The following is a 14,479-nucleotide window of genomic DNA, read 5'->3' on the forward strand; positions in this document are numbered from 1 at the left end:
ATTGCCCATTACGACTGCCTCATCCACCTGGCAGCCTGTTCCACTCCTGCCACAGATATCAAACTGAGCTTTGTCCTCCGGTAAAGCTGTCAATAAGCCGGAGCCTAGGACCAAAAACCATCCGAGTCGACATCGTCCTCAACTTGCGCCAGGAGCAGCAGAAGAGAAGCAACAGCACACAGACACAATGACTATCGCCGATGAGTTCCGATCAAGGAACTTCAGTGAGTCCATTCGCAATTGCACCTGCACACTACAACGCATACTGATCAGGCAACCCAACCAGGTATATATGGCCAATGGTAAAAGCACAACACCACCGCATCTTCAAGATGCGCACGACTGACTCCCACTAGGACGGGCATCATTGCCATGATCCTATGCTTCGCGCTGGGCATCGCCAACATCTTCAACTTTCACTGGGTCATTGTCTTCAGCGTAATCTGCCTGTACATCAGCCCACCTGCTCCTGCCCTTCCACCGCCCACTGACGCATGTACAGAGTCTGCTCCTTCATAATACTCTTCATCGAAGTCCCTCTCCTCCTCCGAATCTGCCCGACCTCGCCGAAATTCGATGAATTCATTCGCCGATTCGCGACCAACTATATGCGCGCCGGCATCTACGCCGTCATGTCCATCATCCAATGGCTCAGCATCATCGCCAGGGCCACGAGTCTGATTGCAGCCGCCATCGTACTGCTCATTGCAGCGCTGTTCTATGCTTTGGCCGGTTTCAAGGGGCAGGAGTTCCAGAGTAGCAAGACATTGGGTGGACAAGGAGTTGCGCAAATGATCGTGTAGAAATATCGTATGGTATACACAGAGAGGGGGCAAAAGACGAGATGTGGAGGGGATGGGAAACGAGATGAATGCAATGCATGCGAGGCGCAATCAAGGGTAGAATGGGGATCACTTTCCGGAGCGCGATGCGATGGGATGGAAAGAAACGGAAAAAGAAGAAGACAGACGGGACCACGAACCATGACATGTGCGATATACCGTGTACGTTTATTACTGCTACTGCGGAAATGTTATCATGAAGATGCTTGTATCATGAAGACACCACATCCCCAGCCTCTCACATTTGCAGTGGTCCACGAGCATCAAGAGATCGAACGGAATGGAGACCAAAAAGTCGCTAAGGCCTTACGGTAACCACATCGCAGCGCAGGTGACACGCATCCCAAGCTTGGCTTTGCGCTCCACAAGCAGAAAGCGACCATATACTTACTATGGTTCTTGAACAAGCTGAAGCAAGTCAATTTTAGAGGATCAGCACAGCCAACAATTCCCAGGCAGGAACGAATATGCCTCTGGGAGACAGCACTGGAGGTGGTGGGCTTCACGAAGAATGTGCTACCATTCTGTTGGCCCCAGCCTCAACCAGTCGTAGAATCATTCACATTCATGTATCTCTATCGTCAAAACCACTTTCCACACAAATCGTCTCTGGGAAAGAACATCATCTCCCCCCAGCCTGCCCCTTCGGCACAGGTCTCACCCAACACAGCACCAAATTCAATCCAATAACCATCACGCCCGTAATCCAAAAACTCTCCGCATAATCCGTCCCATGATACCGAAATACAATCGCATAAATCACACCTCCTAGATTTCCCACCGCACCCACAATCCCACTCAAAACTCCATTTGCCTGTGGATGCACATGGGGCACCAAAGCGAAGTTCGCTCCGTTGCCTGCTTCGAGAAACACAGCCATACCAGCGATGAGGCCAAACATCATACTCTCCTGCCTTGGATCTGTCAATCCGATCGCGATGAGGAAAGCTCCCGAAACGATTCCTACGAAGACGATCCAGGCTTTCTTGATCCAGAGAGAGGAGGTATATTTGTATAGAATATCTGCGATGATTCCGCCCAGTGGTCTTGTGATGACGTTCAGGAGGCCGAACATGGCAGCCCATCGACCTGCACCAGTTTGGCCGAGGGTCGGGAAGTTCTTGAGGTAGTATGCTCCGAGGTAGGAGTTGATTGCGAGTTCGCCGCCGAAGGAGCAGGCGTATGTTGCGCAGTGGAAGAGGGTTTGAGGGGATGTGAGGATGCGGAGGGTGTTCTTGAGGGTCGGAGCGACGACGACTTCGCCTTGTGCTACTTCTATTGTTTGGCCGGTTTGGACATCGTGGGTGTTGGAGTGCTGTTCGAGGTCTGTGGTTTTCTCTCCTTTCTTTTCTTGGTTATCGTTTGAGTGAGTGCTTTGGTCGCTTGGGGTGACGGGAATGTCGACGATTCTTCCTTGTTGGAGTTGTTGTGCGGCAGCGTGCCTTTCGCTCCATTTTCCGGTTGGAGTGTCATCGCAGAGGAAGAGCATGCCAGCAGCCGTGGAGACGATGAGGATGAAAGGGACGATGAATGCAACGCGCCATGCGACGTTCGAGCTCAGACCTTGGTCTTCGCGGAGGCCTATGATTCATGTAAGCTGTCGTCTCCCACTGATTTATTTGTAGGAAATGATGATACTCACTGTCGTAGATGACCGGCATCAAGAAGTACGTGATTCCACCACCAGAGTTGCCCCAACCACCGATCAACGCATTCGAAGACCCAACCACATTCTTATCAAAGAATCCCGTCGACCAAACCTGACATGGCACGAATGTCCCTCCTAGGATACCGACGAAGAATCGTAATGCCAGAAGTCCTTGCCAGTTGTTGACCAGGCCAGCCATTGCGGTAGGGATAGATCCCGCAAGCAAGATGACGATGTATGTCCATCGTGGCCCAAATCGATCACACAATGGTCCAGCTACGAAACGCACGAGAAGTGTGCCCGTCAACGCCGCAATGTTGGTATTTGCGATTTGTTCCGTCGTGAGGTTGAGATTGGCTCGAATTGTCAGACTGAGCAGTGGCGTGAAAGCGTACCTTGGGGATGGAGTCAGCGATCGATTCTGCTTCGACGCACCGCAATACAGTGACGAGGTTTCTCAACTTACCACGACCAGAATGCAATGAAGAAGCCGAACCACGAGAAGAAGAACACCCTGCCATACTTGTTGACGGGGTTCAGGACCGGGATACTCCGCGCTTTTTGGTTAATAGGGTTGATTGTTGGAGCGCTCCACAAGCTCGATATCGCGATCATCTTGACGGTGACCTGCTACGTCGTTGTAGACTGCCTTGCAACGTGCAAAACAGCACCGCAACCATGCTTTATCACAACACTGAATGCGCCCATATCTTCCGCCAAGTAAAACAAACATCGTGGCGCCTTTTCGAGCGTAACATCTCCGCTGATCCTCTCCCGCATGGTTGCTTTCGATCACTGCGCCATCGTAAGCCCAGACTACTCGAAAGAAGCATTTGGCTCAGGTTACGCTTTGCGCCAGCCGTGCGTGCAAGCAGCGTAGCGGACTTATCTCCCAAGCCATAACGCCAAGCGACGCTAGCTGCAGGTCTTATCATTTGTTCATCCGTATGGGCCGTATCATATCAAGGAGATAAGACGACTCGCTCCAGTCTTTCCACTGTCGTCTATCTGCCGGACGACTGGGATTATGCAGGAATCCGCGGAGAAAGATCGTCGGGTGGGTGAGTGTAGTTACGCAGGTCTGGAGATGTCGTTGAGAGCGATATATTTCGTGAATTCCAGGCGTCTCGTTTTGCTGCGATCCGCGGAGAACGTTGCGAAGATCTAGGCTGCGTACTTCCCTATCTCTGTGCTTAGTCGTCCGCCTGCGAAGAATTGGAATTCCGGTTCTGCGAAATCTGCTGAGATGGAGGGAATGATTCGTTGGCCGTATCTGCTTGCACGTCAGTGTGACCAAGCTCACTCGAAAGCTGGAAATTGAAAGATGCCGTGCGCTGTAGTAATACTGATCAATTCACGGCTCGTTCCTTCTCTTCCCGTCGAACACCCATCAACCCTTCTGCCCTCCGCTTCCCTCCGGCTTCGCGTCCGTCTTCACATTCTGACTCTTGTCTCTGGAGCCTTGGCCCTGATCTCCTCCAATCTGGCTACTCTCCTTCACCTTCACACCTTGTGCTCCTCCGCTCTGCCTGGCACTGCCCTGCGCACCTTCTGCTCCTTTGTTCTCACTCTTCGACGCTCCTTTCGCAGCATAATTCTTCAGCAGGTCCAAGCTCACGACCTCCAATGCCCTCTCGTCCGTCGCATTCAGATCGACCTTAGGCCCAGTATCCGGACCCATCTCTCTCACGGCACTCTTGAAGTCGTGCGCAGAGAGGCACATTTTCTGGCCGGCGGAGTGGCCTTTGTAGGGCTTGTCATCGCCGTATTCGGATTGCAGGAAAGAGTGGGTCAAGGTGGCCGCGATGGAGTAGTTGCCTCGTGGTTGCTTGTCTTCCGAAGCTGCGTGGTGACAGTAGCCATCTTTATGGTAGCCCTCGCCCTTTGCAAACCAGGAGAGTGGTTGGCCGAGCACTGGTGGAAGACATTAGAGAATGGCGTGCTTTGCGGTAAGAGTATATCGCGTGCTTACCATTCTTGCTCTTGGAAGCTTGCTGCTGCTTGTCTTCTGCCATGTTCACTGCTAGCTAGCTACAATGCAACTAAGAAGGATGGAGGGCAACAACAGGTTGCAAGGAAAGAAGGTAAGAGCTGCCCATACCAGCCATCTCGGCGGATGATCTACGAGGCGTCAACGCGTGTCAATGGCCAATGTACCTGCAACATACGGCTCGTTACATCACCAGTACTCTGTGCGAGGAGTGAGGAGGAGCGAGGACCGATTCAGGAATTCCATGCAGGAACAGGAAAAGCAGCTGGTGACGTCAATGCGTGGATTCGACGAATGCCACAACGCCAGAATGGTTGAGAGCGAACTGGCCAGCAATTGAAAGCCATGTTGCTCGTAGGCCGTATCGCTTCAGTCAGCTCTCTTCGTCTCGGGGTGAAGGCGCAAGCAGAGATGCATGATGTCGTGGACAGGGTGACCAAATGCATGCCAAGCTTTGCTTTCATTGGCTGTAAAATGTCTCACGCTAACGGATGGCCTCCGCATACCATAAGTGAAGGTGTTAGCAGGCACGAGAGACAACACTTACCTCTGCATCCGAATGCACTTGAAACTTGCGTCTTGCATTTTCCTTGAGAGCCATCGCTCCTTCTTATCAGTATATACCACACCCTTTAATCTGAAACTCACACACCTCGTCCCTTTGACAACCCTCCTTTGTCTCCAAATGTCTTCAAATGCACAAAAGCCGCCTAGGCTCGCAAGATGTGGGCAAAGACCTCCCTTTGGTTCTGTCCATCTCGTCTTCCGGATTGTCTTCCTCCACGCCGAGGTCTCCTAGGACCACGCCGTGGAGTGCTCTCAAAGAGCCAGCGTTGACATTAGCGACGCAGGCCAACCAAGGTCCAAGTCGTGGCGTTGACTTCACACAGCAGCCCAGTGAGCTTAGAACAACGATCTTCTAGCGCACGGCACGCGAGCATGAAGAATGCCCGACTGTGTGAGCAAGAGATGCCATAGCACCGACTTCTTCCACGATGTCGTGGATACTGCAAATGTCTGCGCAAACGTATACACAAACACTACTCATCATTATAGTACTTGCAGGGAGCGGCTCAAGGCTCGACATACCATGCCCACTCAAGCCCGCATCGATCAATCGATCAAGATGACTTCTACATACGATTAAAACGGGCCACAGGCAATGTTCAGATTCCGATAATGCTCGTCCAACGGTGCAGCCGCCTAGCGCGCAGATATGGTCACGGGTATGCGTGACCGTTCACCTGCGGGATCACTCGCCGGTAGCTGGCTGGTGCAAGTGAAGCGACTCGACCCGCTTCGACCTCTCATGAGCAGCCTCTCCCACGCCGCCCTTCTCTCTCCTCACTCAACAAGCTCGCACACCGCCCCAGGCTTAGAACACAATCCGCCCTCCTTCGCACGTCGAACCACACTCAAGCACCCGCGCAAAAGTCTCCAGCACCGGCGCCATGGACAGCCTCGCAGCCCAGTTCGGCGCGCAGCTAAACATGTTGGATGTCGAGCACGCTGCTCGCGCCCAAATCAACATGGACGATCTCGCAAGCGCGTTCGAGTCTTACCGTGTCACCGCAGACTCGCCACCGATGGCGCGCAACATGGGCCCAAATACAAAACACCACCAGCTCGTTGTCGTGTTTCCCTGCTTCGACCTCATGCCACAAGGCGCTGATGTCGCACTCGAAGTCCCTTGCAACGCCGCGCAACGTGAGCCGCCGAAGAAAGGCGCCTTCTTCGAGCACAATTTCCCAGATGTGATGGTGAGGCTGCCAACTCGTGCCGATGTTGCTCATGCTGCGATACCTACATTTGAGCGAAAGAATCTTCTCGAGTCTATGGTGGAGCGCTTGACGCTCGCGCCTGGTTTCAGCACGCTGAATGTCGTTTCTTACTTTGCCACTGACCTGCAGACTACGCCCATGTATCGCTTCCAACTCAAGACACGTTGGGTGACCTCTTCGCCGAATCCACTCTTCGAAGAAGAAGTTCAATCGATTGAAGTCAGTGCAGCAGAGTGGAGCGAGATCCGTACTCAAGGCGCGCAAGTCAGCTGGGTGAAGCTCCTCGAGTCGCATGTCAACCGTGCAACGGACTTCTCGTACCTTCGTGTACTTGAGCGCGTCAAGAAGCACGATCCCGAAGTGGCACACTTCGATACCAGCGGGTGCGACACTCTCTTTGATAGCGCACCACTTCAGTCCGTCAACAACGTTCTGAGGATTCGAATGAGCGCAAAAGGAGTTCGCCGTACCATGATTGACGACGAGCAAGATATCTTCGAGCTCCCATGTGGTCATCAATTCATGTGCAACGAGACTCACCTGATGTGCGCAATGTCAGAAGAAGACTGTTTCGCTGCGAAGTGTCCCCAATGCGAGCAAAAGATTCTCCACAGCGATACTGACATGGTTCGTGTCGCGATCGTCTATGACCGTCGTGCTCGTGACTATTACAAGCGTGAACGAGAGTGGTGGAAGCTAGCGACTGCACGTTTCAAGCAGGAGGTCGTCCTCAGCCCAAGCTCACATGCCACCAGATTCTCGATCAAGTGCAAAGACTTTCGCACGGCGATCGTTAACGCTAGGAAATCTTTTCGCGTGCCTGCCACGGCCATGCCCAACGAGATCAACTTCGCAGGGTATCCCGAAACGATCGTGATCTGCGACAGGTTGGTGCAGAACCTTTCGCACGACTTCCAGAGCATGACTGTAATGGGCCGCAGCACCATGGGCCTACTCATCAACTTCGCAACCCAGGTGCTGAAAGAGTACACCGGCGTGCAAGACGCCGCAGACATCTGGACGGTGATGCCTCCGAGGTACCGCGGTTTTGTGCTTGCTTGGTTCTACAGAACCCTCGTATTGGCCTATTACATGGTCAAGAAGAGCGAGCAGCAGTTGGGCCAGATGGCAGAAGACCTGTTCGTTGAGAAACCCGACGACAGTATCAAGCTGGGCTACAAGCTTGACTCCGTAGTCATGGGTAAGCGCCGCAAGAGCATGTCGCTGCATGGCGCCTTTGGCGATGTCTCGCTGGAGAAGACGAGGATTCCTTACCGTCCTCAACCTAGCGACTGGCAGAAGCAGGAGCGAGTGTTGATGTAGATATCAAGAATTGCATAGCAGGACTAGATGTTGGGAGCGAGTAGCGATCAGGGTAGGATCAGTACGATTGACGGCGCAGTGTACGGATGCGTTTTGGGCATTGATGATAGCATGTTGGGAATCGAGGCTACTGGTAGACTTCAATTGTGGTTCTTATGCAGGGTAGATGTACACGCTTCGTGATAGCAGCAGCGCACGGGTTGAGATGTGCGATACATCATCCATGCATTGCTCGCCGCAGTCTCTGATCTGTTTGAAAGCTGTGACCTGAAGTGTACAAACAATAGTCAGCTAGATTGATGTTTGACTATTCCTGCTGGCATGATTGTTCGTACAGTCCGTCACATGCATTCGGGGAACGGAAAGAAGGGCCTCAGGCTCTATGCTTCCACTCTCAAGAATCTGAACTGGCCGACTTTGGATACGATGAGCTGTCTGATTGGCAGTGATCCATGCAGAATTGCAGGATAAATGCCCTGCTCTGTCCCCAGTATCCACGTATGCATTTGACGGACTGTATTGTGAAATCTCTGTTGCCTTCTTATGGCGACGGCGAGGCACGCTGATTCAGATCAGGGCCTTGAAAGCTCGTTCGAAGAGCTAAAGGCCTCAACTACGTCCCCGAATCGTGATCCTAGCTGGCACGAGGATCAGGCTTGTCCAAACATTTTATGACTTTCCCGTTTTCCAGAGCTGGACCTCTTGGCGAGCCATGCCAGTCCCGATTTTTACTTCCTTGCTACTGGTCACCACTGTGGCCAATCGTATCAAGTATTCGATTCGATGAGGTGGACGTCCTCTCGTGCGAGGCTTGACCAAAGTCCATAGCCAATAGGTGTTGTACTCATCTTCCAACATCCATTCTCACGGCTCTTTGAAGTCTTCTGGTTTGGCGAAAAATGTCTCAAGATCACGGCCTCGCAGCTCCGTTGTGCCATCCATGTTCAATCTAGTAGTTTCGGGCGCGAAAGCTACAGAGGCATACTCATCGACCAGCCTGCGCAGATAACAAGACGTAGCATCTGCAGTAAGGTAGTGCTCCCGAAATGTTGTGATGTGGTTCGTGATAATCTTCTGTGCTTCTTCCGGATGTGCCAAGTAGTGAAGAACTTTCTCTTGCAAATCACTAAAATCGTCCTTGACGTCCACGTAATTCTGGCCGGGTCCATCCTTCTGCAAGAGATGGTAGTAGTGCAGGTTCCAGTTGAGCTGATGAATGAAGGGGAGAGAGTTGCAGTTAAGAAGGTGGTTCAGCCGTCCTGAGTAGCTAAATCCTTCGGTGTGTACAGTGAAGGCGTACTTGCAGAAGTCTTCAATGTCGATATGGTTTTCGTGCGTCATGGTGTCGCTGAACATGACATCCGCCCAAGGCTTGCCTTCGGTCACCTTGACAAGATGCTCTCGGACATCCGGGTTGACCCATCTTGTGCCTCTCCAGGCCACTTTCGGGATTTTGGCCACGCCATCTCTTTGCATAGCATGCTCGACCGCCTTCTCATAGTATCCAATAGAGCTCGTATACCAGAAGTCGAAATTTGGTATCAGCCAGAGTCGCTCAAAGGTGGTAGATTTCCAGAAGTGTTCATAGTGTACTGTTTCCCCATCGTATTCTGTCGTCCTGTTGAAATGTACGTCATGTGACGGCCGGGCCCACGTCCAAAAACAATGCGTGCCGTCCTCTGTCGGTGGCGAAGATACGTCTTGCAAGACGATAGATGCTTCGATAGTCGGGAGGACTTCACCACCAGCAGTCGCACTTTCTAAAGCTCGATGGAGCAAGTGAAGGAAGGAGATACCCCGTTCGCCGATACTGCCTTTCGGGTCCAGCATCGCATTGATACTCTCCAGCACTCTGACTTTGTTTTCATGTATCAAAAACCTGATCGCGCCACCTTCGAACATGCCTGTCGGATGCCATGAAATATCGACATCGTCCTTTGAAATTGCATGTTTCTTGTTGTTCCAGTAGACACTGGCACGTTCGATCTCATGATAAAGATCCGGGAACTTCGCCTTGCATTCACTGGCATCCAGAGGGTGGCTTGCGTGGACTTGTGTCTCTCCTGGAACCGCTGACAAGCCATTCGCGCCTGCAACATTGACGTGCCTCGGGCTTTGGAACCAGTACAGCAGCAGCGACGCCTGGACGACGATCAGCAGAATCGCAATGGGCAAGATCCTACGCCACGGCCATCCTCGTCGGAGCTCCATCGGGGAGCAAAGTGTCGATGGAACATCCGTAAGAAGCAAGCGTCTCGCAGCTGCTGGATGTGGACAGGGGTGGAGTTCGGTAACGCCTCGACTCGGGGCTCATGCCAAGCCACTGCGAGCGACCTCTTGCCTCTTCTTCTCTTCTCAACTCACGACCCTCCCCATCCACCCTCCTTGCCTTTGTCATCTCACACACCTTGCGTCTTTAGGCGCTATGTTTGCTCTGTCGCGGGTTTGAGCTTTCAGAATCTCACGTCCACTGCTCACGCCATGTCGCGAGCACGCACGGTGGGCATCGAGCCAAAGGTCAACGACGTCCAGGCGTCCGGTGACTCAAAGCCTCAATACGAAGTTTTCAAGCTATCCGGACTGCTCAAGACTATCTCGCCAGTAGGACAGCATGCCGTCTGGCGGCACCGAGACCTGTATAGTGGTGCGGCGGTAAAGTTTCCCACGTGGTTGCGGCTCTGCGATCTAGACCAAGCCACATCGCCCGACCAAACCGGATACCTCTTATTATCACTCGCATTGTTCACGCCGAGCTGCTCAAACACACGGTCAACGGGTGTGGCACAATTCCCAACGATAATCTTCTCATGCCAATCAGTACCTCATGGCCGACAATTACTTGCTGCAAGAACGCCTGGGCTGGTCAGATAGAGAGCTGTCGGCTAGCCTTTCCACAATGCACGCGATACTTCAAGCCACCTCGCTACCAAGTCGGCGTGTGCGAGAACCTATCCCGATGAGTGCTACGCACGGTTGTAGATTTTGCTACTGACCAGTGACCATACATACATTCAACGGCGTTCCTTGGCCATCAGCCCATGCACAGCACATGGCTGCCACAGGGTACAGTACTGCCGTAGAAGGTGCTGTCAGGCGATCAAAGCTGAATCTGCCGGCTGTCTGGCAGGGAGCAAGATATAGGCGTTGCCTTCCTTCGCTACGTTACTGACTGGTAGGTATTTTCGCGTCTCGAGCATACTAACAAACATGCGTGTCAGCAGCGTACTGATCGGCTTGCTCGCCTGGACGCCCTTTGGAGCCTCTGCTATCGATGAAGATGCTGCTTCACTCACTGAGCCGGCTCTTGACAGCATCCTGCTAGAACGAGCGGCTGCATCTTGTGGTGTATCTGGATACCGGCGGTCCACTCGTCCATACCTGTCTCGCATATTCTCTTACGAGCTTTCCACGGCAAAGCTTTGCGGCGACAGATGTTGGAAGGAGAGCCAATGCAAGAGTTACTCTTTTGGCTACGGCACCTGTTCATTGTTCAAGGTTGAAGTGTAAGCGCGCTCGAATAGAGTCATCATGAGAATTGCTACTGATCCATGCAGGTCCCGCAACTTCAAATCCAATAGCAGGAGTCCTTTCAAGTTCTACGATAAGTCTTGTGCCGAGCCTGCGCAACCAAAGTGCGGGCTCAAAGGATATGACAACAAGAATGAGAACACTAAGTTCTTCACAAAGACCAACTGCAACCTGGCAGCTTGTTCTACGCTGTGCAAGAGCAAAGACAGATGCAAAAGTATGCGACACAGCGGCAACACTTGCAATCTATATACCGCCGGAATATCCCAAAGCTTTACACGAGACTCTAGATCGGCATACACATATTATGATAGAAGCTGTTCTATCTCCGCGTCTCCAGCAACAACCACGTCAACTTCGTCAAGGACAAGCACTACTGGGACGAGCACCACCCAGCGAAGCACAACAACATCGCAATCAACTACCACACGAAGCTCGACGACATCGCAATCAATTACTACGCATACCACAACCACGACGAGAACAACGACGACCACCACCAGCACCACTACCTCGTCGCAATCAACTGTCACCGTCTCTAATGTAGCTATTGCCTTTGGTATCCCGGCGAAGACCAAGCAAAAGCGACAGACCAACAGCGGATCATCCATGAACTACATCTCCAGAGAATTCAGTGCAATTAACGGCGAACGAAGTTTCACCGATGATCCAGCGGAGGCACTCAAGGTTTCGTTCACAGTCCCACAAGGGGATGGAGTTGTCCGAACTGGGGTCAATCTTCTCGGCGACAATCAAGCGGACTATCTCGACCTTCGGGCGGTCGCCCTGATCAAGAATTCGGAAAGTGGAAGCGAACAGCTTCTCCTGGGTGCCGCTCAACCTGGATTGCCTCCAGGCGACGGCAGGGTGAATTCAATCAACCGGAAAGGCGGTGTCACGAGATTCATCGCCCAGAGTGCTATTTGGACCGTAAACGTCAAGACTTTCGAGATGAGCGCGGTGTGGTTCAACGCAAATGGCGACAAGGAGGATCTATCTCTCATGGTCGGCAGTGGCGGCCTCTTCATGACAACAAACCCAGCTGCATTCCCGGATGCCGTTACAGTTCAGCCTGTGGCAGATGTTCCCGACAAGGTCTCAGCATGCGACAATGTCAACAACTATGAGTACTTCAATGGTGCCTGCGTTGAGAAATGCTCAGCAGAAACAGTTCGTCAGCCCAATGGGTCTTGCAAAGCTCTTGAATGTCCGATTGGACAGATGAAGAAGGACGGTGTTTGTGCCACTTGCGAGTCCATCGGACTTATGTACGTTCCCCAGTCACCGTATATCTGCGACAAAGCTTGCATGACTGGGTACGTACGTGATCCAGTTTCGGGAGTGTGTGGAGACGGGATCTGTCCAGCGGACCAGGCTCGAACTTGGGGAAACTCAGTCTGCCAATGCCGTGATCTCACCAAGGAGAAAGTCGGCGGAACCTGCATGACCAAGTGCAACACCGATTTGCACGAATATCGCAACGCCACCACCAAGCAGTGTGGCTGCCGGAGTCCTGACATGAGCCGATCTTCGTCTAACTCCATGTGCGTCTGTGCCGCTGGCCTTGACGACGATGGATGGGAATGCGTTCCTGAATGCCGAGCAGACCAATTTCGCGCAAGTTCTGGTGTTTGCGTGTGTCGCGACGAGAATGCAGTCGAGCAGAACGGAGCATGCACCACGCCAACAGCACCCACCGGGCCTGCTGCCACTTGCGCCAATGTCGGACTTGAGTATATTCCTGACGCTCCCGAACCGTGCTACGAGAAGTGCCAGTCAGGACAAGTCCGGGATCCAGAGACGTACGTTTGTGGTGATGGACTTTGTCCGCGCCCTGATCAGCTCCGAAGTAAGGTCACTCGCCAATGCGTATGTCGGCAATCGATCAAAGATATCATCAATGGCGTCTGCGTGACCAACGCGACGAGATGCGTTGAAAACGGAAATGAGATGATCAATGGCAACTGCTTGAAAAAATGCCGCCCAGCGCTCAAAGAAATTCGAGATGCTGGAACAGGCGAATGTGTCTGTCGGCCTGACCAATCGCGTCAGTCTTTAGCTGATCCGTGCAAGTGTCCGAGTGGCCAGGAGGACGATGGATCTACTTGCGTGGTGGGAAGCACCACATTCTCCAGGGTTGTTTTCTCGTTCAACATTCCGGCTATGAGAAAACGGCAGGCAACCGTGGACCTCAGCTATGGCTATATCTCAGAGACCATGGATGGAACAGGCAAGCGGTTCTTGACGGGAGATGTGAACAATGCTCTCAAGATCAATTTTACCCTGCCCTCAGGAACTACCAAGGGAGAGCAGATAAACCTCATCGGCTCGGGTCAACCTGCAGAGGCTTCTAGCATACCGACTCTCGCCCTCATTCTGGACATGGACAATCTACAAACTGGCCAAGCATTTGGCAACTACGCTCACGTTCTCTACTTCGGCACTTCCAAGGAAACCGCCAAAGGTGCTCTACCCAAAGAAGGCATCGACAACTCCATGGTCTTTGGCAGATCCCGAGAAGGGCAAGGAAAGAGTTTCGTTCCAGAGACCGCAATTTGGACAATTGATACGACTACCGGCTTCGCCGAAGCCTACTGGATCGACAAGACAGGCGCAAAAACCAAAATGATCCCATGTACCAGCGGCACGGATCTCTATTTCATGCCAGTAGGCCGAACAATTGGCACCGAACTGCAATTCCGTGCTGAAATCCCAGGAACGCCTACTCCACCACCCGTCGGCGGTCCTCCAGACTGCCGCACAGGCACGGTTGGCTGTCCCGCTTGTCCAGACCGCGTGAACCAATGCCGCAGCAAAGAAGGTTTCTGCGTCGCACGAGACGAAGTCGGAGCTTGTGGTTACAACTGCTTCCCTGGCAATGCCAACGCTCCACCGAGCGCGGACTGTTGGAGATGCGCGAACGGATACTTTGGGAAGAGTCAGTCAGGATGTTCGCCTTTCCCTTGCCCTAACCCGGCGAGTGAGTGGCGAGATCGAGATGGATGTCATCCGAATCCGGTCTGTACAGCTCCGGCGGTGCATAATGGGCATGGGAGTTGTGTGATTTACAACACGCCGGTGACTGTAATAGAGCCGACGAATCCCAAAGTGAGAAGTACGACGACGACGACACCTGTAGGGCCGGAGACGCCGGAGCCTCCTGCACCGACGCCATTCGATTGATGGCTTCTGCAAGAGGCGATGTAGATAGTCTATCTGATGTGTTGACGATAATAAATGAATGAATGGAATACGATGTAATGAAATGCGTCCAATCATTTGAACACACGATGCTCGAAATTCGAGTGAAGTTTTGTCCCCTTTAAGCCTGCTTCTAGACCTGTGGCTTCAAGAAAGAACGAGTGTA

The 14,479-nt window shown here is 52.6% G+C and overlaps 7 protein-coding genes across 7 annotated transcripts; 4 read left to right on the forward strand and 3 right to left on the reverse strand.

The window, feature by feature from the left end:
- Positions 1-187: 187 nt before the first annotated feature.
- Positions 188-803, forward strand: CKM354_000185200 (uncharacterized protein; the record flags this gene model as incomplete). The annotated part of the gene is made up of 4 exons (XM_044796987.1): positions 188-224; positions 287-302; positions 357-449; positions 503-803. 4 exons carry the CDS (start codon positions 188-190, stop codon positions 801-803), a joined length of 447 nt encoding a protein of 148 aa, XP_044652922.1.
- A 661-nt stretch (positions 804-1,464) lies between these two features.
- Positions 1,465-3,105, reverse strand: CKM354_000185300 (uncharacterized protein; the record flags this gene model as incomplete). The annotated part of the gene is made up of 3 exons (XM_044796988.1): positions 1,465-2,423; positions 2,485-2,885; positions 2,957-3,105. The coding sequence occupies 3 exons, from the start codon at positions 3,103-3,105 to the stop codon at positions 1,465-1,467; spliced, it is 1,509 nt and encodes a 502-aa protein (XP_044652923.1).
- A 775-nt stretch (positions 3,106-3,880) lies between these two features.
- Positions 3,881-4,505, reverse strand: CKM354_000185400 (uncharacterized protein; the record flags this gene model as incomplete). Its single annotated transcript, XM_044796989.1, has 2 exons — positions 3,881-4,404; positions 4,463-4,505. The coding sequence occupies 2 exons, from the start codon at positions 4,503-4,505 to the stop codon at positions 3,881-3,883; spliced, it is 567 nt and encodes a 188-aa protein (XP_044652924.1).
- A 1,426-nt stretch (positions 4,506-5,931) lies between these two features.
- Positions 5,932-7,584, forward strand: CKM354_000185500 (uncharacterized protein; the record flags this gene model as incomplete). The annotated part of the gene is made up of 1 exon (XM_044796990.1): positions 5,932-7,584. One exon carries the CDS (start codon positions 5,932-5,934, stop codon positions 7,582-7,584), a length of 1,653 nt encoding a protein of 550 aa, XP_044652925.1.
- An 864-nt stretch (positions 7,585-8,448) lies between these two features.
- On the reverse strand, positions 8,449-9,795 carry CKM354_000185600 (uncharacterized protein; the record flags this gene model as incomplete). The annotated part of the gene is made up of 2 exons (XM_044796991.1): positions 8,449-9,138; positions 9,217-9,795. The coding sequence occupies 2 exons, from the start codon at positions 9,793-9,795 to the stop codon at positions 8,449-8,451; spliced, it is 1,269 nt and encodes a 422-aa protein (XP_044652926.1).
- A 996-nt stretch (positions 9,796-10,791) lies between these two features.
- CKM354_000185700 (uncharacterized protein) lies at positions 10,792-11,654 on the forward strand (the record flags this gene model as incomplete). Its single annotated transcript, XM_044796992.1, has 4 exons — positions 10,792-11,087; positions 11,139-11,216; positions 11,272-11,329; positions 11,427-11,654. The coding sequence occupies 4 exons, from the start codon at positions 10,792-10,794 to the stop codon at positions 11,652-11,654; spliced, it is 660 nt and encodes a 219-aa protein (XP_044652927.1).
- A 67-nt stretch (positions 11,655-11,721) lies between these two features.
- On the forward strand, positions 11,722-14,295 carry CKM354_000185800 (uncharacterized protein; the record flags this gene model as incomplete). Its single annotated transcript, XM_044796993.1, has 1 exon — positions 11,722-14,295. The coding sequence occupies one exon, from the start codon at positions 11,722-11,724 to the stop codon at positions 14,293-14,295; it is 2,574 nt and encodes an 857-aa protein (XP_044652928.1).
- Positions 14,296-14,479: the final 184 nt, after the last annotated feature.

The sequence above is a fragment of the Cercospora kikuchii genome, assembly GCF_019650295.1.
Source record: "Cercospora kikuchii DNA, contig_00001, whole genome shotgun sequence".
NCBI lineage: Eukaryota > Fungi > Ascomycota > Dothideomycetes > Mycosphaerellales > Mycosphaerellaceae > Cercospora > Cercospora kikuchii.